This window comes from Bufo gargarizans, chromosome 2, assembly GCF_014858855.1.
Source record: "Bufo gargarizans isolate SCDJY-AF-19 chromosome 2, ASM1485885v1, whole genome shotgun sequence".
NCBI lineage: Eukaryota > Metazoa > Chordata > Amphibia > Anura > Bufonidae > Bufo > Bufo gargarizans.
The window spans coordinates 330,465,996-330,488,239 of NC_058081.1; the positions used below are offsets into that span (position 1 = coordinate 330,465,996).

Consider the following 22,244-nt stretch of genomic DNA (forward strand, 5'->3'; position numbering starts at 1 on the left):
GACAGAGCTGGACATGAAAGGGACACTGTCACCTGGATTTCACTGAGCTATTAACATCACTACATCAGTCTCCACGATTTATATTAAAATATACTAGTATTACTGCCCTGTGTCTATTAATTTGTCTATTAATATGCTAATTACCTCAATAAGGAGCCCAAGGGGCTGTCCCTCTGGCCGTTGGAGCTTATCTTGGAGCCCAGCACCGCCCCACTGCTAATTTATTCACTGCTCATCGCCGACGTAATGTGTTTGTTGCGCCCGAAAACTCGCGCTTGCGCGTGGATACGCATGTAGCGCCTGCGCGATGTCCTGGCATGTGCCAGCTTCGCTCGACCCGGAAATGCGCGAGATTTCAGGCGCAACAAACACATTATGTCGGCGATAAGCAGTGAATAAATTAGCAGTGGGGTGGTGCTGGGCTCCAACGGCCAGAGGGCTCCTTATTGAGGTAATTAGCATATTAATAAAAGTGATGTTATAGACAAATTACAAGACACAGGGCAGTAATCCTAGTATATTTTGATATAAATTGTGGAGACTGATGTGGTCATGTTAATAGCTCAGTAAGTGAAATCCATGTGACAGTGTCCCTTTAAGCCTGGCCCTGACAATTTCCTGCTCCAATTAGTACAATAAAGGGGCCCCTTCGGCTTTGGAGCAGCGCCTGCGCAGTTGGCAATCCAAAGCCAAAGTAGAGCAGTTGCGCAGGCAGGGAATTGTCAGGGCCAGGCTAAACGTCCGACGCTGTCAATTTAGCGCGCGAGTGGGCGCTTCTTCATCTGTGGGGACAGCCATCCACAGGTGAGACAAACTGATTTGTTAGAATTCATTCGCTTATTTCTACATCAAACCCCTCCTTAGAAATATGTAACAATGTCTAAAGTGGGGAAACCCTTTTAAGGCATAAATAGAATAATATTCTCTACATGGCTCCAGAACTACTGCAGAGCAGCTGATCACCGGATCTCTGCTGATCTAATATTGACAACTTATCCTGAGGATAGGTCATCTATATAATACCAGACAACCCCTTTAGGGTCCATTCACACGTCCGTTGTTTTTTTTCTGATCTGTTCCGTTTTTTGCTGAACAGATCTGGACCCATTCATTTTCAATGGGTCCTGAAAAAAAATCTGACATTGTGCTGTCCGTTTTTTTTCAGGACCCATTGAAAATGAATGGGTCCAGATCTGGTCCAGATCTGTTCAGCAAAAAACGGAACAGATCAGGAAACAAACAACGGACGTGTGAATGGACCCTTAATCTGGGTTTCTTATGACAGAATCTACATATTTCTTATACTTTTTTTCCAATTATCTGGAGAACATTATGCCTTTTGCACCATGCATTTGGAATACATCTGTAGAAGTTCTGAGGAAACATGGGACCATCTTCAATGAACTTGATAAATATAAATTGCTTTTTTCTGGGCAACATTCTCCAGCCCTACTGGAAATTTCATGATAGCATGCGATAAATTACCTGGATAATGGTTTTCATGCTTGCTAAATTGTGCTCTTTATGCTTTCATTAATCTAAGAATTCCTTTACATTTATGTTCCTTGGTTAGTGACATAAGATCGATCAGGAAAGAAGAGAAAAAGTGCACCAAGCAGAACTAATGGAAGCATTTGGGAAAATGTGTAAGGGATTCATTTTTAGTATGGTCAAGAGAAGAAGTTACACATTTCATAAGCGGGATACACTACAAAGTAGCAAGTGTTCTAATCTACGTCAATTGCTTTAAGAATAATTTTACAGTATAAAATGTATAACAATATATGGTTTGAGACAAAACGTGTCATCTCATCTGAAACATTAATTACACTATGCATACAGACGCAGCTCACAGGCGCCACCTAGTGTCCAAGGATCAATTAACATTAGGTATCAAATGTATCACAGGATACTTTTTAAAATTAAAGGAAGTACCCTCTACTGTTGTTGATCATAAGAAAAAATGCTAATGATACATATAGCCTGTGTATCCTAGAACATTAAAACAGCACAAGAATTTCCCTCATAAGCAGTATTCTCATAAATGTGCTCCATTCATCATACATCACATTTCACACTGAGAATAACCCAATCTCTTTTTACCGATATGACGGTGGTATAGCTGGATGCTTCATTTTAAACATCCAATGTACTATATTGCAGTTACAGAATGAAAAGTATCAGAAAATCTTCACAATGTACACAAAAGGTAACAGGGCTCATTCAAATTTGGCAATTCTTCATCGCCCCAATGTTTCAGGTGCCTGAGGAAGCAAAACGCGAAACACGTGTAGGGATCCAGGAGGACTTGGTCTGTATTCATTTGTATTATGTATTTTCCCTAGGTCATTGTTTACGCTAAGCACTATGCACTTTGTACTTTTTTGACTGCGGGCTGTGTTTGAATATATTCTGCACAGTCTGGGATTATTCATTGTTATATTTTACAACAGATCTGTAAGTGTTATCCTGTGTGGCGTTGTGCTGCTTATATATATATGGATATGAATGTTTTAACAAATGTATGTCCAATAAAAGATTTTTGTATCTGTTTAAATCATGCTGTTCTGAGTCTAGTTTTGGTTTTAGGTGCCTATCAAAGACAAGTAGTTATTTATGAGAAAAGCAGCAAACATGCCAGTATTTTGCCCCCAAAAAACTGGCGTGCATGCTGTGCATCATAGCTTTACACACTTTTCTAAGTAAAAACTATGGCAGCTTATAAAATGGTGTAAACTGTGTCTAGACAGTTTTGGTGCAGGACTTGCACTATTCCACATTTATAAGGGCTCTTTCACTTGAGCATGTCCCTTGCTGAATCACGCTCCGTGCGAGATAGAGATCTTGCGGTCTGGACTACAGAAGCACATGGCATCATCATGATTGATAATGCTGTGTGCCTCTGCCTGACCTTTCTGTAACACAATCATACTGGACAGCTTAAGGGTCCATTCACACGTCTGCAAAATGGTGCAGACCCATTCATTTTCAATAGGGCCGGAATGTGCTGTCCACATCCGCATTCGCGGTTCCGCACTTCTGCATCCGTGTTTCCGTTTCCGCAAAAAAATTGAGCATGTCCTATTCTGGTCCGCAATTGCGGACAAGATTAGGCATTTTCTATTATAGTACCGGCGATGTGCAGTCCACAAATTGCGGAATGCACATTACCAGTGTCCGTGTTTTGCGGATCTGCAATTTGCAGATCCGCAAAACACTTACGGACGTGTGAATGGACCCTTATCCTTTCTAAGTCCAGAATGTACGATCTCTGTGTCACAAGGAATGTGATTCCCGCAAGGGACACGCTCGTGTAAAAGAGCCCTAAAGGTCAGATTATGTGCCAGATTAGTAAATTTGTCTAACATTAAGACTGTGATTCATATTCTAAGACAGTGTAAAATATGACACTATTAGTAAATCTGCCCCTGTGATCTGTTTCCTCAATTTCTTGTCCAGATTTTAAAGTCACCTAATCTTCTTAGAAGCCCTGGTACAAAAACAGACTGCTGAAAGAGTGGTACATGAGCAATTAACTTGCTGCTGATGGACATCTGATGTTATCAGTCTCAATGGCCTTCTTTGTTACCATAAGGCAAATCAAATGTATTATAGGTTTAGAGAAAAAAAACTAACTAAACTTTATTTGATGTCATTAACTGATAAAAGAAAATGAGAATATTAAAAGGCATTGAGTATAGTGGGCACTGGAAATCTCCTTGAAATAATATGAGGGCATGTGGACTAAACTTAATAAAAAGGATGCCACGTTGTGTGCTAATAAACTTACATTCAGTTATCCATCAGTTTTATAACTGGGAACACATTACTATTAAATGAGAGACAAACTGTTATCACACAAAAGGGTTGTCCCATGAAAAATATTCTACATCTTTCAAATCAGAACCTGGGTCTGAATACTTTTGTAATTGCATGTAATAAAAAATAAATAAAAATTATACTTATTTAATTATTCACTGAAATCTATTTGTATGGCGCCACCTCACTGAGATGAATGCACATGCTCAGTTCCACCTTTCAACTGCCACCAGTTGCAGTAGAAAGAATATGTCCCACTAAGGGTACTTTCACACTTGCGGCAGGACGGATCTGACAGGCTGTTCACCCTGTCGGATCAGTCCTTCCGCTATTTCGCCATGCTGCCGGACCGCAGCTCCATCCCCATTGACTATAATGGGGACGGGGCGGAGCTCCGGCGTAGTACGACAGTTGGCGGTGAGAGGCCGCCGGACTAAAAAGTCGGACATGCAGGACTTTTAGTCCAGCGGCCTTTCGCCATGCACTGCCGTGCTGTGCCGGAGCTCCGCCCCTGTTCCCATTATAGTCAATGGGGACGGAGCGGCGGTCTGGCGGCAGGGCGAAATAGCGGAAGGATGGATCCGACAGGGTGAACAACCTGTCGGATCCGTCCTGCCGCAAGTGTTAAAGTAGCCTAAGCTGCCAGTTTGAAATAAATGTAGCAGAGCAATTGGAGCAATGACTGGGGATCCATGAGAAATACAGGGCTGGTTCTAAGTTTGTTAAAAAGAGTCTGTCATGTCCTATAAGATATTGTATTTTCAATTTTTACATTATTCATGGAATAACCCCTTTACAGGGACTGGTCAATCTCCTTTCTTTTGCTAGCTCAAGATGAAAGAAGACTGAGGAAAAGCGCGAGAGAGGCAGAGTAAGAGCGAAAAGAGAAAGAAATAGAGAGAGAAAGAAAGAAAGATCCATTCATCCTTTATTACTGTAAAAAGGGTTAATTGCTTTAGATCAGGGATGCCCAGCCTGCGGCCCTCCAGCTGTTATAAAACTACAACTCCCAGTATGCTCGGACAGCTTACAGTTATTAGGGCATGCTGGGAGTTGTAGTTTTGCAACAGCTGGAGGGCCACAGATTGGGAATCCCTGCTTCAAATCTTTTCACCACCAAACATTTACTGCACCATAAATGTACTGGGGGGGGGGGGGGGGGGGGGGGGGTTAGTCCCACCCAGCACCATAAATGTAAAGCTTGGGCTTAAGAACACTGTACTCACGCCAACAGAAGCAGGTGTCAGCTGCAACATATAGCTGACACCTTGCTGCAACTGAGAGAGTTTAATGCCTGCCATCTAATACCCCCCCGAGACGTCTCCCTCTGTAAACCCATCAGCATCTCTGCAACCCAACTGCAATAAGCTGACGTGTTTTCTTTTATGACAGTCATGGTCCTAAAAAGGCCCCAAGGTCTGCCATGTAAAGGAGTCTGTATAAGTAGCAATACCAGTAAAGCACACTGTAATACAGAAGTATTGCTGAGTATTACTGAAGCAATCAAAAGATTCCAGGGTCAAGTCTCCTAGTAGGGCTAAAAAATGTAATGTATATTTGTGTTGGTGTGTAGCAACCCACACTATAAAATAATTCTGTACTGTGAATGCTGTAATAAACACAGTGCAGAATAGCTGTTTTAGTTCATCAAGTTAAGGCTTTTGAAATGCATAGGAAAAAGAAAAATAGCTGCAGCCTTAAAGGGGTTGTCTTGTTTCCAATACTGATGACCTCATCAGGAGAGATTAAAAAAGCAAGAACAGATACTCTTTATTGAATCATGACAATTACCTTCCCCAACTGGTTCAGGACCCGACTAGAGGGACGGCCATACTGGACTTAGTATTAACTAATATTTGGAATATTTTTCAAAGCATCCTAAAATCTAATTGTGAGAGGTATATACCTTATGGGAATAAAAGGTTAAGGAACAAGAAGAAACCAATGTGGATAAATAGAACTGTAAAGAAAGCAATAAATGACAAAAAAAGCATTTAAATCACTAAAACAGGAGGGTAGCGAGGAAGCACTGAAAAACTATAAAGGAAAAAAATAGAATATGTAAAAAACAAATAAAATCCGCCAAACTAGAGACCGAGAGATTAATTGCCAAAAAGAGCAAAACTAACCCTAAAATGTTCTTCAATTATATAAATGGTAAAAAGTATAAATCTGAAGGTGTCGGCCCTCTACAGAGTGATGAGGGGGGAGTTGCAGAGAGCAATGAGGAGAAAGCAAAGCTATTAAAAAAAATTGTCCACTGTATTCACTGAGGATGAAATGCAGAATGTAAAAGTTAATTCCCCATTAAAAGTGCCCTGTCTGACCCAGGAAGAAGTACATTGGCGTCTTAAAAAGATTAAAATAGACAAATCACCAGGACCAGATGGCATACACCCCCGTATCCTAAGAGAAGTAAGTAATGTCATATCCAGGCCCTTATTTCTGATATTTAAGGACTCCATACTGACAGGGAGTGTTCCACAGGATTGGCGCATAGCGAATGTATTGCCAATATTCAAAAAGGGTCCAAAAACAGAGCCCGGAAACTATAGGCCGGTAAGTTTAACATCTGTCGTGGGTAAACTGTTTGAAGGTTTTCTAAGAGATGCTATCTTGGAGTACCTCAATGAAAGTAAGCAAATAACGCCATATCAGCATGGCTTCATGAGGGATCGGTTATGTCAAACTAATTTAAATCAGTTTCTATGAGGAGGTAAGTTCTAGACTTGAGAATCAATGGATGTATATCTGGACTTCTCCAAAGCATTTGACACTGTACCACATGAAAGGTTAGTATACAAAATAAGAATGCTTGGACTTGGAGAAAATGTCTGTATGTGGGTAAGTAACTGGCTCAGTGATAGAAAACAGAGGGTGGTTATTAATGGTACACACTCAGATTGGGTCACTGTCACTAATGGAGTACTACAGGGATCAGTATTGGGCCCTATTCTCTTCAATATATTTATTAATGATCTTGTAGAAGGCTTGCACGGTAAAATAAAAATTTTGCAGATGACACTAAACTGTGTAAAGTAATTAACATGGAGGAGGACAGTATACTGCTACAGAGCGATCTGGATAGATTGGAGGTTTGGGCAGATAAGTGGCACATGAGGTTTAACACTGACAAATGTAAGGTTATGCACATAGAAAGGAATAATGCAAGTCACCCGTACATACTAAATGGTAAAACACTGGGTAACACTGACATGGAAAAGGACCTAGGAATTTTAGTGAACAGCAAACTAAGCTGCAAAAACCAGTGTCAGGCAGCTGCTGCCAAGGCCAATAAGATAATGGGTTGCATCGTGATGAGAGCATAGTCCTACCACTTTACAAATCACTAGTCAGACCACACATGGAGTACTGTGTACAGTTCTGGGCTCCTGTGAACAAGGCAGACATAGCAGAGCTGGAGAGGGTTCAGAGGAGGGAAACTAAAGTAATAACTGGAATGGGGCAACTACAGTACCCTGAAAGATTATCAAAATTAGGGTTATTCACTTTAGAAAAAAGACGACTGAGGGGAGATCTAATTACTATGTATAAATATATCAGGGGTCAGTACAGAGATCTCTTCCATCATCTATTTATCCTCAGGACTGTGACTGTGACAAGGGGACATCCTCTGTGTCTGGAGGAAAGAAGGTTTGCACACAAACATAGAAGAGGATTCTTTACGGTAAGAGCAGTGAGACTATGGAACTCTCCGCCTGAGGAGGTGGTGATGGTGAGTACAATAAAGGAATTCAAGAGGGGCCTGGATGTATTTCTGGAGTGTAATAATATTACAGGCTATAGCTACTAGAGAGGGGTCGTTGATCCAGGGAGTTATTCTGATTGCCTGATTGGAGTCGGGAAATAATTTATTTCCCCTTAAGTTGGGAAAATTGGCTTCTACCTCACAGTTGTTTTTTTTTGCCTTCCTCTGGATCAACTTGCAGAATAACAGGCTGAATTGGATGGACAGATGTCTTTTTTCGGCCTTATGTACTATGTTACTATGATACTATCCCATTCAAAAACTCATATAATAAAAACACTTAAAAACATTGCGATACAAAAGTCTGGTGGAGTGCCATGAAAAGTATTCATCAGGGGTGTGTGCCTAGTGTACACATGATCTCTTAAGTACATCAGTAGGGATAGAACAGACAATCAAAGTAAACAAGTGTTATAAAAAATAAGCAGGCGCAGATGTTACCTATGACGGCGGTGATCCAGTGCATGAAGAACTGCATGGCGCATGCGCTGGCTCATACGCATACATACGGGCACAAGACCAGACTAAAAGAATAACTATTGCACAAATTGCCATGAGATAACTCATGACTAGCTATAGCCTCAGCACCTACATACAAGTTATTTTGAAGAAATAAAACCAAGTGACCTGTGGTATAAGATCGGTGCAGCCAAAAGACAAGTGCAAGCATGTAAACCCTATAAAAGACATATATAGGCGCTCAAAATATGCCAAAGTGACAGTGCATGCATAGCCAACCACCTTAACACCATACATGTGTAGAGTAGAAATATTATATAATAAAATTATTAAGTACAAACCCACTAAAAGAGAGACACCGCCTGCTGGGACACTGATGGAACTCTGCAAAACAGCTGATCGGAAGGGTGCTGGGAGTCAGACCTCCATTGATCTGATATTGATGAACTATCCTGAGAATAGGTCATCAACATCAATAACGAGACAATCCCTTTAAGGCTCAAACAATGCTTCATCCTTAACGAGTTAACTATGGCAAATCCTAGCAAGGAACCTGAAATTTCTGAGACTTCAATGATACAGGGTAGTATGATCTTTAGCACAACACTGCCACCTGCTGTCAACCAAGCAAATAATATACCGTAAGCAACATTTACCACAAAACATATAAGGCTACTTTCACACTAGCGTTCGGGTGTCCGCTTGTGAGCTCCGTTTGAAGGCTCTCACAAGCGGCCCCGAACGCTTCCGTCCAGCCCTAATGCATTCTGAGTGGACGCGGATCCGCTCAGAATGCATCAGTCTGGCGGCGTTCAGCCTCCACTCCGCTCAGCAGGCGGACACCTGAACGCTGCTTGCAGCGTTCGGATGTCCGCATGGCCGTGCGGAGGCAAACGGATCCGTCCAGACTTACAATGTAAGTCAATGGGGACGGATCTGTTTGAAGATGACACAATATGGCTCAATTTTCAAACGGATCCGTTCCCCATTGACTTTCAATGTAAAGTCTGGACGGATCCGTCTGAGGCTACTTTTTTTAACAATATAATGCAGACGGATCCGTACTGAACGGAGCCACCGTCTGCATTATATGAGCGGATCCATCTCAGATGGATCCGCTCTGAACGCAAGTGTGAAAGTAGCTTAAGGTAATATAGAATTTTATTACAAAATTCTAATTTATTGTCTAGTCTAACACTAATCTTAACATCCAAAGATGTTTTCCTCATCTTCAAATTTTATTACAGAACATATAGATACTCAGAGACTGCACATATGGTTTTTGGAAATATACTTTTTTGAGGGTATCTGTGGAAATGTTTACCTATTCATCCAGAAGAGCATTTGAGTAGACAGACACTGATGTTGGAAGAGAGGGCCTAGCATGCAATTTCCATTTTAGTTCATCTCAAAGGTGTTTTTCATGGGGTTCAGATGAGAGTTCTGTGTGGGCGAATTTCTTCCACACCAAACTCACCCAACCATGCCTTTATGGTGGACCTTGCTTTGTGCACTGGGGAATAATCATGCAGGAACGGAGAATGGCCTTCCCCAAACCCTTACCACAAAGTTGGAAGCATACAATTGTTCAAAACGTCTTGGTATGTTGAAGCATTAAGATTTCCCTTCACTGGAACTAAGGGACCTAGGCCAATGATGGCGAACCTTTTAAAGACCAACTGTAACCCACAACCCATTTATTTATTGCAAAGAGCCAACATGGCAATTTATTCTGAATACTGAAAAATATCGGCCAAGTTAAGCTGTGGAGCCGTGGCTTAACAAAGGCCCCAGTAAAATGAATGCCCCCGTTGGCCCCGATTAATGGCCCCCAGTAAAATTTAAGTGTAACTGTCATATTTTTATTTTATTTGCTAGTTTATTAGAGCCAGGCATGTATACCTGAGTTAGTCTGTCAATGATTGTCAAAAGATCTGTAATTACCTTATCATAACAGCTTTCATTAATGTCCTCTGTCCCTTTCCACTGCTCCTTTAAAAGATCGTTGCTATGGGTCATCTGTCACCGGCTAAGAAGACAGGAAGACAGAGAGGCGGTCCTTCACACTGCATGCCTGCATTAGGCTTCAGAGTGAGGAGGCGTGTCTCTCAGTAATCCAATCTGATTGGCTGGCAGGGAGCTGCTGGCTACAGCAAGTGTGTATGTGAAGTGAGGGAAAGCAGTTTTGGCCTCAGAGAACTGGCAGAGGAGCCAACTTGAGAAGGTCCTTTTATTGTAAATTTTTAAACACCCGTAACTAAGGGAAAAACTCAAGGAAAACAGTGGTATGCATAATGCTGCTGCAGCAATAACATATGCTAAAATTGATTTGTTTGATGAAAACATGACAGTTAGACTCAGTTTAATGTCTTCATTAGTACCCCCTAATATTATTTTTCCTCCATTAGTGACTCCCAATATTAATAATGCACCCATTAGAGCCCACAGTATTATTAATTACCCCTTCAACACTCCTCTTGTGCAACAAAAAAAAACTCACCTCATTAATTTGATCAAACCACAGTTAACACTCGCGGCTCACTGGATGTGCAGGACAAGACCTGCGCTCCAGGGTGATGACATTTCACAGGTACTGCTGCTTCCAGTCACTGCTGCAAAATGTCATCAGGCTGGAACACAGGTCCTGTCCTGCACATCCAGTGAGCAGCGAGTGTTCCCTGCGGTGCGATCAAATGGATGAGGGCGAGTTTTATTTTTTTCATCAGAAGAGGGGGGCAAAGGCTGTACTAATGAGTGCTCCACAATGGAAGCGCTCATTAGTAATAGCGCACAGGTGGCAACCCTACACATGGCCCATACAGAGCCATGTGCCCACAGAGTGGGCTCTGAGTGCCCCCTCTGGCACGCGTACCATAGATTCGCTACCAAATTGCAGCTATTGAGTCATCAGAGTGCTGGTCACTTCTATGCCCTATGTCACAGCACTTGATGACCCCGCTGTGTAGCCTTATGTGGTCCGCCACTTTGTGGCTAAGTTGCTGTGGTGCCTAAATGCTTCCTGGTTACAATAATATAACACACAGTAGATCATGGATATCTAGAAAGGAGACAATTTCATAAACTGACTTGTTACAATGGTGGCATCTTATTACAGTACCACACTGGAATTCAGTGAGCTCTTTAGAATGACCCATTCTTTCATGAATGTTAGTAAAGGCAGACTGCATGGTTAGGTGCTGGATTTTATACACCTGTGGAAATGGGACTGAATGAAACACCTGAATTCTGTGATTAAGAGATGATGGGTTCCAATATTTTTTCCCATATACTGCATATTGCTAGCACTCTGTTACAGATAATACTCCTCATATAATCATAGTACTTGAGGACCCCTAGGACTTACAGTAGGGTTGAATTGCACAACAACCAGATAGTTGCAAAAACCATAAAAATGAAGAACATATTGGCAGAAAATAAATGGCACGGAATGAAGAGATGATTCAGCAATGGAGTAAACGGCAGCTGTATGACATACGAGTAGACGGGATGAGTGAAAGTGAACAGAAATGGAGCAATTCTGAGCTGACTCTATCTGAATTCCAACCAGCAATATCCAGAATCGCGCAACACCAAAGAAACACACTAAATTCTGTGGAACTAAAGATTCCAAAATACACAGGAAACACACTAAAAGGATCAGAGTAAGGCCTCATGCACACGACCGTATTTTGTTTCCGTGTCCGATCAGTTTTTTTTGCGGATAGGATGCGGACCCATTCATTTCAATGGGTCAGCAAAAAAATGTGGACAGCACACCGTGTGCTGTCCGCATCAGTATATCCGTTCCGTTGCTCCACAAAAAAAATAGTGCATGTCCTATTTTTATTCTAGTTTGCGGACAAGGATAGGCATTATTAAAATGGATCCGTAAAAAAATATGGGTCCGCAAAAAAAACGGATGCCATACGGAACGTCACCCGTTTTTTTTGCGGACCGCAAAACACATACGGTCGTGTGCATGTAGCCTAAGAAAAATGGCCTCTTTCACACCAGGGTATTAGCAACTCATATATGGCACATATTTTGTGTGCAGGAATCCGCTGTTAATGTTAATGAATTGGTCTATTCACATGGGCGTATCATTTCCATCCGTATTGGAAATACACAGCGTGTCCTAGTTTTGTATGTATTTGCTTTAAAATGCCCCCATTACAGACCATGGGAGTGCATCAAAAATGCTGGAAGGAAGGAATATGCATGCAAATCTGAATAAATTACTGAGGCAATACTGATGACAATCTTGATGATGTATCATCCCAAATCCATACATATTCTAGAGTCGGAATACGGATTTCAATAGGTTTGTGGGAAAGAAGCTAATCTTGGAGGAAAAGAACATGGTAAACAGCATACCCAGTCGCCAGACTGACGTGAGTCTTGTAAATAAATAGACTCACAGCACTCCACCCTAACCAACTAGGCAAGAGTAGATGATAACCTAACCCAGATTCAGATGCAAGGCAAACGTATAGCAATTGCTCAAACACAGTTAGTAACTAGTTAAACCTGAAGCAAAGGGGGCGTGGCTTCGGCATGGCGGCGTGAAGACGTGAGTTAGGAGAGCTCCGTGACCAGCCTCAGGAGAACCTAAGAAGACCGCTTCCCTGCCAGCCTTTCTTGGCCATGACTAAAGGGAGACGATCGAAGAGTCAGCCCACGGTCCCTCCTGAACAATCTATCGGCCGCTTCCTCCGATCCACCCAGCAGGACGGCGGTGACTCACCCGCAATGGCCGCGACTCCAGCGTCTCTGCGCCCAACAGCTCAGCCTTTCTCAATGGCGCCGGCAGCGGAGCCTACCCACACACAAGAGCGGCACCCGGGCGGTGTAACCACCTATTGCACGGCTCCTACCTTGCTGACTCCGGAGGCCCATCCGACTCCTCCAGGGCGCCAAGCTGCACCGCCTCAGCAGGATCAGGCAGGTACCGTCACTCAGGCCGTTTTGAGGCCTACTGAAAATGAGGGCCTGCGAGCTGCTACCGCCTCTCCATGCGTGGCAGGCCGAAATACGACTGGGCCTGGGCAGCTTCTGGAAAGGGACGCTTATGTGAACTCCCCTGCTGCCAGCTCCCCAAGGGGTTCTCTGGGAGATAAGGAGCCACCCTGGATATCCGCTATCCATACTCAGGGTCACATGGGGCCCATTCCAGCTTCCCAATCTCTCAGCCAGAGTATACCGGGCATCTTTTCTACGTTGCCGCAGCACTCAGAAGAGCCACAGGGGTCCTCCCTACCCCCACCCTCCATTGACCGCACACTGGCAGAACTGTGGGAAATGATAAGGGCTTTACCGACGAAATCTGATTTGGAGGCACAGGTGGCCCGTATTGAGAACAAGCAGGCTCAGGCCATACAAGCGGTCCGAGATGACGTCCATCACTTAGATGACCGCTTATCCTCGCTAGAAAATCGCTATGCAAATACTGCCTCTTTGGTTCATTCCCACTCGGAGATATTATCTGCACATGCTTCTCAAATACAGGACTTCTCTCTGCACCTCGATGATGTGGAAAATAGAGGTCGCCGGAATAATATTAAGCTACGTAACATCCCAGAATTTATTCCCAACGACCAGCTATACTCCACTGTGGTCGACATTTTTAACTCAGTCTTGGACAATCCTCCTCATACCAAGATTGAGCTGGATAGAGTTCACAGAACCGCAGGACCCAGAAATCGTGATGGGGAGAGACCACGAGATGTCATATGCCGGGTTCATTTTTACACAATCAAAGAACGTATCCTACGAAAAGCTTGGGAAAAGAAGGAGCTCTACTTTGAAGACACACCGATTACTATCCTTCCTGATGTATCTCGCCTAACCTTATCGATGCGAAGAATGGTTAGGCCCCTGCTAGAAGCAATTAAAGACGCAGGAGCATCCTACCGATGGGGTCATCCATTTCATATTATTGTCCGGTACTCCAATGGCCAAACAATGCAGGTCCGTTCTCCGGCGGATCTGCCGGAACTGTTCAGATTTCTCGACGTCCGTCCCTTCACAGTTCCTGACTGGACATTGCCTGCTTTCCTACAAGGACTGCCACAAGATCCGGATTTCCCGCAAAGAAGATCATCCACCTCCCCGAGGCGGGCATCTCCGGGCCGTTCCAGCTCGCACCGTGACCATCGCTCCAGATCACAAAACCAACCTCCACGACGTCTTCCTCCACCTCCTCGCTAATCCTCCTTTGTTGGCCTTTACTACTGGGACTCTGTGTTGGTATTATTGAAAGGGGCTCGACTGAGTCGCTCTCCATGTTTTTCATTTGTCATGGATTCATAGGGTCTTAGGGTAGTCCTAATATTTCCTCTCAAGTGCTTTTTGGCTTTCCCCTGTGCTAATTTCTCTCCCTCTCTCTGGGGAGTTTCTACTCCTGTCTTTATCCTCCTCTGTCCTCCCCAGTCAAAAAGTCAAAGTGTCAAAATGTCTTAATCTCTGGGGAAGGGGTCTTTGAGATGCAAGTATGTTCATATTTGTTTGGTTTCTGGTCACGGATGGCTTTCCGTGTGTTATGCTTTAATTTTTCTTTAGTAGCCGCCATCTGTTCCTCCTCCCCCACTAGGGCACTGTGACTTCCTGTCTTAGTAAACTCTTCGAGACGGGACACTCGCAGTTATTTACACCTAGTTAGGTGTTTGTCCCTCGGCTGAGGGCTAGATTTCCCCCTTCCCACTTTCCTCGTCCCCTATCCTTGCCTCCTTCTATCCCGGCTGTCTGCACTCCTCACTCTCACTGAGATAATTTGTTGCTACTTGTTTTCTGATTGTTGAAACATGTCTGATGTTTTATTGGTCTCCCTTAATGTACAGGGGTTGAATTTACCGGAAAAAAGATCGTCCTTACTGCGTCTTCTCTGGAAGAAACGTGCACATGTAGCGTTCATCCAGGAAACGCATTTCCGTTCCTCTTCTACTCCAAAGCTCTCAGACAGACGTTTTCCGCATGCCTACCATAGCACTGATCCTGATACCAAGACAAAAGGCGTCTCCATTCTCGTCTCCAACAATATCTTGTGGAATCTGATCGACTCTTGCACTGATGGGGCAGGCAGGTATCTATTCTTAAAGGGTAACTTGGCCGGTTATAAGGTTACATTGGCTACAGTCTATGCCCCTAACATTGGTCAGGTGGGTTTCTTGTCTCAGGGCCTTGGAGGAGTTCACGGAGGGTCTTTTGATTCTGGGAGGAGACTTTAACATTGTCCTGAATCCTCGCGTGGACTCCTCCAAGGGCCAAGTTTCCTTCCCTCTTTCCGCCATTACCAAATTTAAGGAGCTCTTGTTCTCCCACCAACTCGCTGATGCCTGGCGTATCCTCTATCCAACATCCCGAGACTACTCATTCTTTTCCCACCCCCACAACTCCTATTCCAGATTAGACTACTTCCTCCTAAAACATGCTAATCTAGACCTTCTCTCCAAAGCAGAGATTGACTCCATTACCTTCTCGGACCACGCCTTAGTCTCCATATCCATCTCATTCCCGACCCATCAACCCAGAGCCTGGCATTGGCAATTAAATGATTCACTCCTCCAAGATCTCCAAGTCATCACTGAAGTCCAGAGAGACCTGGCCGAGTATTTTGTGAATAATGTGACTCCCGATAGCGACCCCCTTACCATTTGGGAAGCCCATAAATGTTTTATCAGAGGCTCTTTTATTAAACTAGGGTCCCGTTTGAAAAAGGAAAGAGCAGCAAAGATATCTACTCTTCTGCCTCGCATCCACGAGATAGAACAGCAGCATAAGCGGACTCTGGACTTGCAGCTGGGAGCGGAACTTACCCAGCTGAGAGATCAGGTGCGCTCTTTATGTCTTTCAAAAGCCAAAGCGACCTTAACTAAATGCCGGAGGCATTACTATGAGCATGGTAACAAACCAGGTAGAACCCTTGCACGGGCTTTGCAAAAGACCAAAATACGCTCCTTTGTCCCCCATGTGTCACAGACTTCTTTCCCGAAGGAAATAACAGAAGCATTTAGATCGTATTATCACACCCTGTACAATCTGGACGACTCTCACCAATCCGTTAGCCCTGAATTCAAGCCCTCAGTGAAAGCTTATCTTGAATCGGCGGGCTTACCATCTCTCCCCCCAGAAGCGGTTTCTGAATTGGAGTCACCCATATCATTAAATGAGTTACAGGCAGCTATTAAAAACTCCCAAACTGGGAAGGCTCCTGGTCCGGACGGACTCACGCTTTCCTACTATAAGCAGTTTAAGGACATTTTGCCTGATCATTTTATAGCTGCCTTTAGCTCGTTGGATAAGGCCCGCACTCTTCCAAATGATACTCTTAGAGCTCACATCACAGTAGTACCCAAGGAAGGGAAAGATCCCTCCCATTGCCAAAATTACCGTCCCATTTCCCTGATCAATGTAGATCTGAAGTTATTTTCTAAAATTCTTGCCACTCGCCTTCTACCACATTTCCAAAAAATAATTCATCTAGACCAAACAGGTTTCTTGCCCCTTAGGGAAGCCCGTGATAGCACTACAAGAGCAATTAACATGATCTATCAAGCAGTCACTTCTAAGACCCCAACTTTATTCCTATCTACCGATGCCGAAAAGGCGTTCGATAGGGTGAATTGGGAATTTATGTTTGAAACTCTACGTTGCGTGGGTATGGGGGATAAAATGTTGGCTCGTATTACTAATCTTTACTCCAACCCCACGGCAGTGGTTAAGGTGAATGGCCAGTTTTCCATGCCCCTGTCTATTCGCAATGGAACAAGACAGGGCTGTCCCCTTTCCCCTTTAATTTTTGTGATTTGTCTAGAGCCGCTTCTGTGTCATATACGGGGGAACCCCGATATTTCAGGGCTACGGATTCGTGAGACAGACATCGCACAAGGTTGCAGCTTACGCTGATGATCTTCTGTTCTTTCTCACCAATCCCAGGGTTACGCTCCCGAACCTCTTGCAGGAACTAAAGACATATGCTCACCTTTCAAACTTTAAAATTAATTATCAAAAATCGGAAGCTTTAAACATAACTCTTCCCGCTTCTACGGTCCAATCTATTTCGGAGGACTTTCCGTTTACATGGGCTCGGTCGTCTTTAAAATATCTAGGGATCTTGCTTACCCCCACACTCTCGGAATTATATCAGGTCAACTACCCGCCTCTTCTCCGGAATATAAAATCAGACCTAGACAGGTGGAATATTGGAACGTTCTCATGGTTTGGAAGGATATCCATTTTTAAAATGAATGTCCTGCCAAAAATTCTATTTTTCTTCCAAGCCTTACCGATACACATCCCCAGACTCTTCTTCCATACTCTTCTGAAAATGTTGACACATTTCATATGGGCAGGTAAACCATCCAGGATAGCAAGGTCAATACTCTTCCGTCCCAAGCTTGAGGGTGGTCTTGGGCTCCCGGACTTCCTCTCATATCATAGGGCTTCACACCTTCTTAGAGTAGTAGATTGGTGTCGTCACCAAGCCTACAAACAATGGGTCTCAGTTGATCAATCCTTTCTGATTGCTCCATTGTCAGCCATCCCTTGGTTGTCCACCCAGACCCCATTGGAAGCACGCCTGCACCCGACTATAGGCCCCTCCTTGAAAGCCTTTGCCAGTATTCAAAGTCACCCGGGTATCTCTCCATCCCCTTCTCCTATGTTCCCTATCCTGGGCAACCCTCAATTCCCTCCAGGATTAGAGCGCGGTCCCTTTAAGGAACTAATAAGATGTAACAAATTTAGGGCCCATCATCTGACTGCCTCAAACCAATGGCTTACCTCTCAACAGATTTCAGAGATATCAGGAACGCCTACTCTTAATCCTTGGCAATCTAGACAACTTACACACTTTATGTCTACACTCCCTCCTGCGTCTGCGTACGCTCGTGATAAGACGGACTTTGAGTTCATTTGTGAGCAGTCTGGAGTAACTAGACGTACCCTCTCCCGCGCATATGGCTTACTAATATCTCCCCCAGACCAACCTCCTCCCAATTTTGTCTCACAATGGGAAGCTGACTTGGATATCACGCTCTCTTCGGACCAACGGCTGAGACTTTTCACATGCATCCACAAAACTTCAATGGCCAGTAATATTCAGGAATCGGGTTTCAAGCTCATGTCACGCTGGTATAGAGTCCCCACTAGACTTAACTCCATATTCCCATCTACCTCTCCCCTCTGCTGGCGCTGCGGCTCTGAGAGGGGTACGTTGCTACATATCTTCTGGTCTTGTCCCCTTCTATCGACATTTTGGAACTCAGTGTGGGAAATTACTTCTAAATTCACTACATATACCCTCCCTAAGTCACCTGCTTTCTTCCTGCTCCATCAGTGCGAGATTCCTTTGTCATCCTACAACAAGTCTGTGGTAAGGCACTTGGTAAACGCGGCCAGAGCCTGCATCCCCAGTCTGTGGAGGCAATCATCTGCTCCCTCCCTGTCAATGTGGATTAATAGAGTTCAGGAGGTTATGAGAATGGAGGACCTCACTTCATCATTGAGACATACTGAAAAAAAGTTCACCAAGACCTGGAGTCGCTGGTTGGACTTCTTTGAATCTGCGGAAGGAAAAACACTCCTAGCATCTGAGTGAGAGTGCAGGTTCGGGAATGCTGTCTCCTTTCCCTTTTCCCTTCCCTTCGCCCTTCCTCTTTCCTTCCTTGTCCCCCCCTTTCTGCGTCTTTTCAGTGATTTTAGATTCCATTTGCTTTCTACTGTTCCACATGATTATGTGGTATTTCCGAGTAAGGATGTGCAATTTTTGACTTGTCATTTGTCATTTCTTGTATTCATGCTTTATTAGTATGTTGTACTCATTATCAATCCTGTTGCCCATCATGCTATGGGTTGTTAAAAAATTGAAAAAAGTCTTAAATAAAGAATTTACAAAAAAAAAAAAACCTGAAGCAAAAGGCAGACCCCTGCTGCTCCCAAAAGAAAACTGTACACCACTTAACAAGACCCAACCAACATACTTTATACTGTTCGTAAAAGGAACCTAAGGCTCCATTCAGGCGTCCGTAGAATGGGTCCGCATTCGTTCTGCAATTATGCGGAACGGGTAAGGACCCATTCATTCTCTATGGGGCCGGAAGAGATGCAGACAGCACACAATGTGCTGTCCGCATCCACATTTTTGGAGTGAGGCCCTGATCTTCCGGTCCGCAGCTCCGGAAAAAAATAGAGCATGTCCTATTCTTGTCCGCAATTGCAGCCAAGAATAGGCATTTCTATGGCGGGGTTCCGGCCGGGTGTATTGCGGATCCGCAATGCACTACGGACGTCTGAATGGAGCCTTATGAGGACTCTCTTTTGTACCAACCTGTTGCTTTAATCTGTTAGGAAGTTACTTTGGCATAAGCTTTTCAGACTAATTTACAAGAAAACAGATCGAATAGACGTTTATCAAAGAGATCAATTGTGTTATGGATTCTGTTACCATGGACCATAAAGCAATTCCATGATGGAATGCAATTCAGCATATACCCAAACTTCTTTTTAAGGCGGCCTGTTGGTCTCCCATGCGGTGGAGAGCAGGGGCTAGGCTCTCACATGAGGTCCAGACTGCCAGACTCCCGCTCTAATGACGAGCACCGGAAGAAGTGCATATCTGGGCCGTTCAACCCCTTTGATGCTGCAGTCCATAGCGACCACAGAATCTAAGCTTGGGAGCAAATGAAGGCCCCAGGCCTGCCTCCAGTGCATTCCATCAGGCTGTGCCTCTGATCAAAAATGTGCACAAAAAGCTTCCATTTTTTATGTATAGTAGGTATTGTACCACTTTAATCCAGAATAATCCTTAGTTCCATTGTTTGCATGTGTAATGGTATGCTGCCATACGTTTTTGTTTGCTGTCTGCATGCTAGCTTTATGGATGTGCACCTGTGAGATGTGCTAGTCTGTAAATAGAAAAAAAATATCAAAATTGCTGGTCATCAAGGCACAAAACAGGCTGGTCACCAAGGGGCTAATATTATTAATATAACAAAATTGCAGAGAAAGATATCAATTGGCACCACACTCTCCAAAAATGAGTAGTCCACTATGAAAAATAAAGGTGGTGCTCTATACCAGCAAAAGGTAGAATATATTTAAAGCAAGTCCACAGAGAAAAGAGTTTACATATGGCACTCACCAGTAGAATCGCCCAAAAACTTTTTATTGAAGTGTCCATAGAAAAGTGCCTATACACATGGGTGCAGAATAGGTGGCACCTCGACATCATCATGCCATCATGACGTCATCATGACACCAGCCATCATGCCGATTCATGTGAAGGAACCTACTATCCCGCACCTATGTATATATGAACTTTTTTTTATAGACTTGGAACTTCAATAAGAGTATTATTTTGATCTTACTGGTGAGAGCCATACATATACTCTTTTCTCTATGAAGTTGTATAGACTATACTGAATTTCTGAAAATGCAATTACCAAAAAAAGGTAAATTCACTGTTAAAATGTATGTTTATGTATTTCTCTTACCATTTCCTTAAATGCATTTTCAAGAGCGCCAATGACAAGACACTCATGTGGAACTTTTTTCTCTGTAAAAAATCGCGTTTGAGGCGTGCTTGGAGAACCTGGGGCACCAGCAGCTCCACGTAATGACGCAGCTCTAGTTAGAGTCCTATTATTGGTAGATGTTGTTTCTGGAACTTCTCCTAGACAGGTGGGAGGTAAAATTGCTGAATTCTTCAAGATGTCTACAATGTCCTGTAGTTGTTCCACGATGTGATGATGAAGAAGCTTAGATGCTACAACAGCAGCTCCAGCTCCTGCATGCCCATCAAACAATGCCCAGTACTGAAATGCGATTCCATCAGCTTCCTAAGGACAAAATAAATAGTCATCAAGAATGAGATGATAAAAGTGTTTTTTGAACTACACAAGAAAATCATAGTATATCAGCAAACATAACAGCTATATTCTTTACAAATAACACTTCCTCCACAAGAGTATTTCGCTGGGCGTGGAGACTAGAAGCGAAAGTTCCCTAAAAGTGCTCCCATGCTGTGCACAGGAAAAATTAAAAGATTCATTAATGTACTGTATTTAGTTTCTCACATACAGAGTTAAAGGGGTTGTGCAGGCATTATATATTGATGACCTATCCTCAGGATAGATCCTTAATATCTGAGTGGCGGGTGTCTGACACCTTGCACCCCTGTCAATCAGCAGTTTGAGAAGTCGCACTTCATACGAGCGCCGTTTCCTCTTCATTTCGTTATGTGTTGTCACCCCTGTAGTGGTGGCGCAGTGCAATTACAAGTACTTGTCCTATTCAAGTGAATGGAGCGAGTACTTGTAAGTACAACACGCTTCTGGCACAACCTGCAGTGTAATGAAGAGGAAACAGTGCTTGCCTGGAGCGCTGCCCCTCTTCCTCAACTGATCGGTAGGGTTGGCGGGTGTCGGATCCCCACCGATCAGATATTGATGACCTGCACAGTTCCTTTAAGATGTAAATCGGATACTTTAGTGCTAGCTCCCATACTGTAGACAGGAGTATGAAGAACTGTATAAAGCAAGCGTACAGTCAAGAGCTCAAAAATAATAAGCAAGCCGGTACCTAAAAGGGAGGCTTAGCTGCTTATTATTTTCCTAGAATCTTGCTTGGTTCTACATCTGTGATCTGTGACAACATTTTAGCTCCAGTGCCTACACGGTCTCTGAGGTAGTATGTGGCACACCTACTGTCTAGTCATTGGATTACAATTAGAGATGAGCAAACCAGTCAACATTCGGTTTGGTTCAGGTTCACCAAATTTTTTAAAAAGTTCGGTTCGGAACTGAATCAATTCGGTCTTAACCAAAGTTGCTCGAATTGCCCTGAAAATTGGTATACCCTCTAGTCTTCTAGGAAAACTTGTTATCTTTTCATTTATTTTATATAATTATTTCATTTTTCACTCCCTTCTCCCTAAGTTCTCTAACGCAATGACTGCAATAGTAAATTAAATACATAGCTATGGGTAAACACACGTTTGACAGTGTTAACACGTTAAGACACGTGTTATGCTTTTTCATATTCCAAGGATTCCAAAAATTATCCCTCTATGGGGGGCGGATGATGCTTAAACACACACGGTGTTATGAGATAAAATATATATTTTTTTTTTTAAAGTTGCTTGGGGGACTAAGCCTCCAAAAATTATGCCTTGACAGGGTCTGAATGCCTGCCCACACAACAT

The 22,244-nt window shown here is 43.5% G+C and overlaps 1 protein-coding gene across 2 annotated transcripts in view; it reads right to left on the reverse strand.

Annotated features, from left to right (window-relative positions):
* PPM1H (protein phosphatase, Mg2+/Mn2+ dependent 1H) overlaps positions 1–22,244 on the reverse strand; it is a 216,989-nt gene that overhangs the window by 117,963 nt on the left and 76,782 nt on the right. For both annotated transcript variants that reach the window (XM_044280560.1, XM_044280559.1), the window contains exon 3: positions 20,536–20,880. In XM_044280560.1, the coding sequence (XP_044136495.1) occupies positions 20,536–20,880 (345 nt within the window). The remainder of the gene's footprint in view (positions 1–20,535; positions 20,881–22,244) is intronic.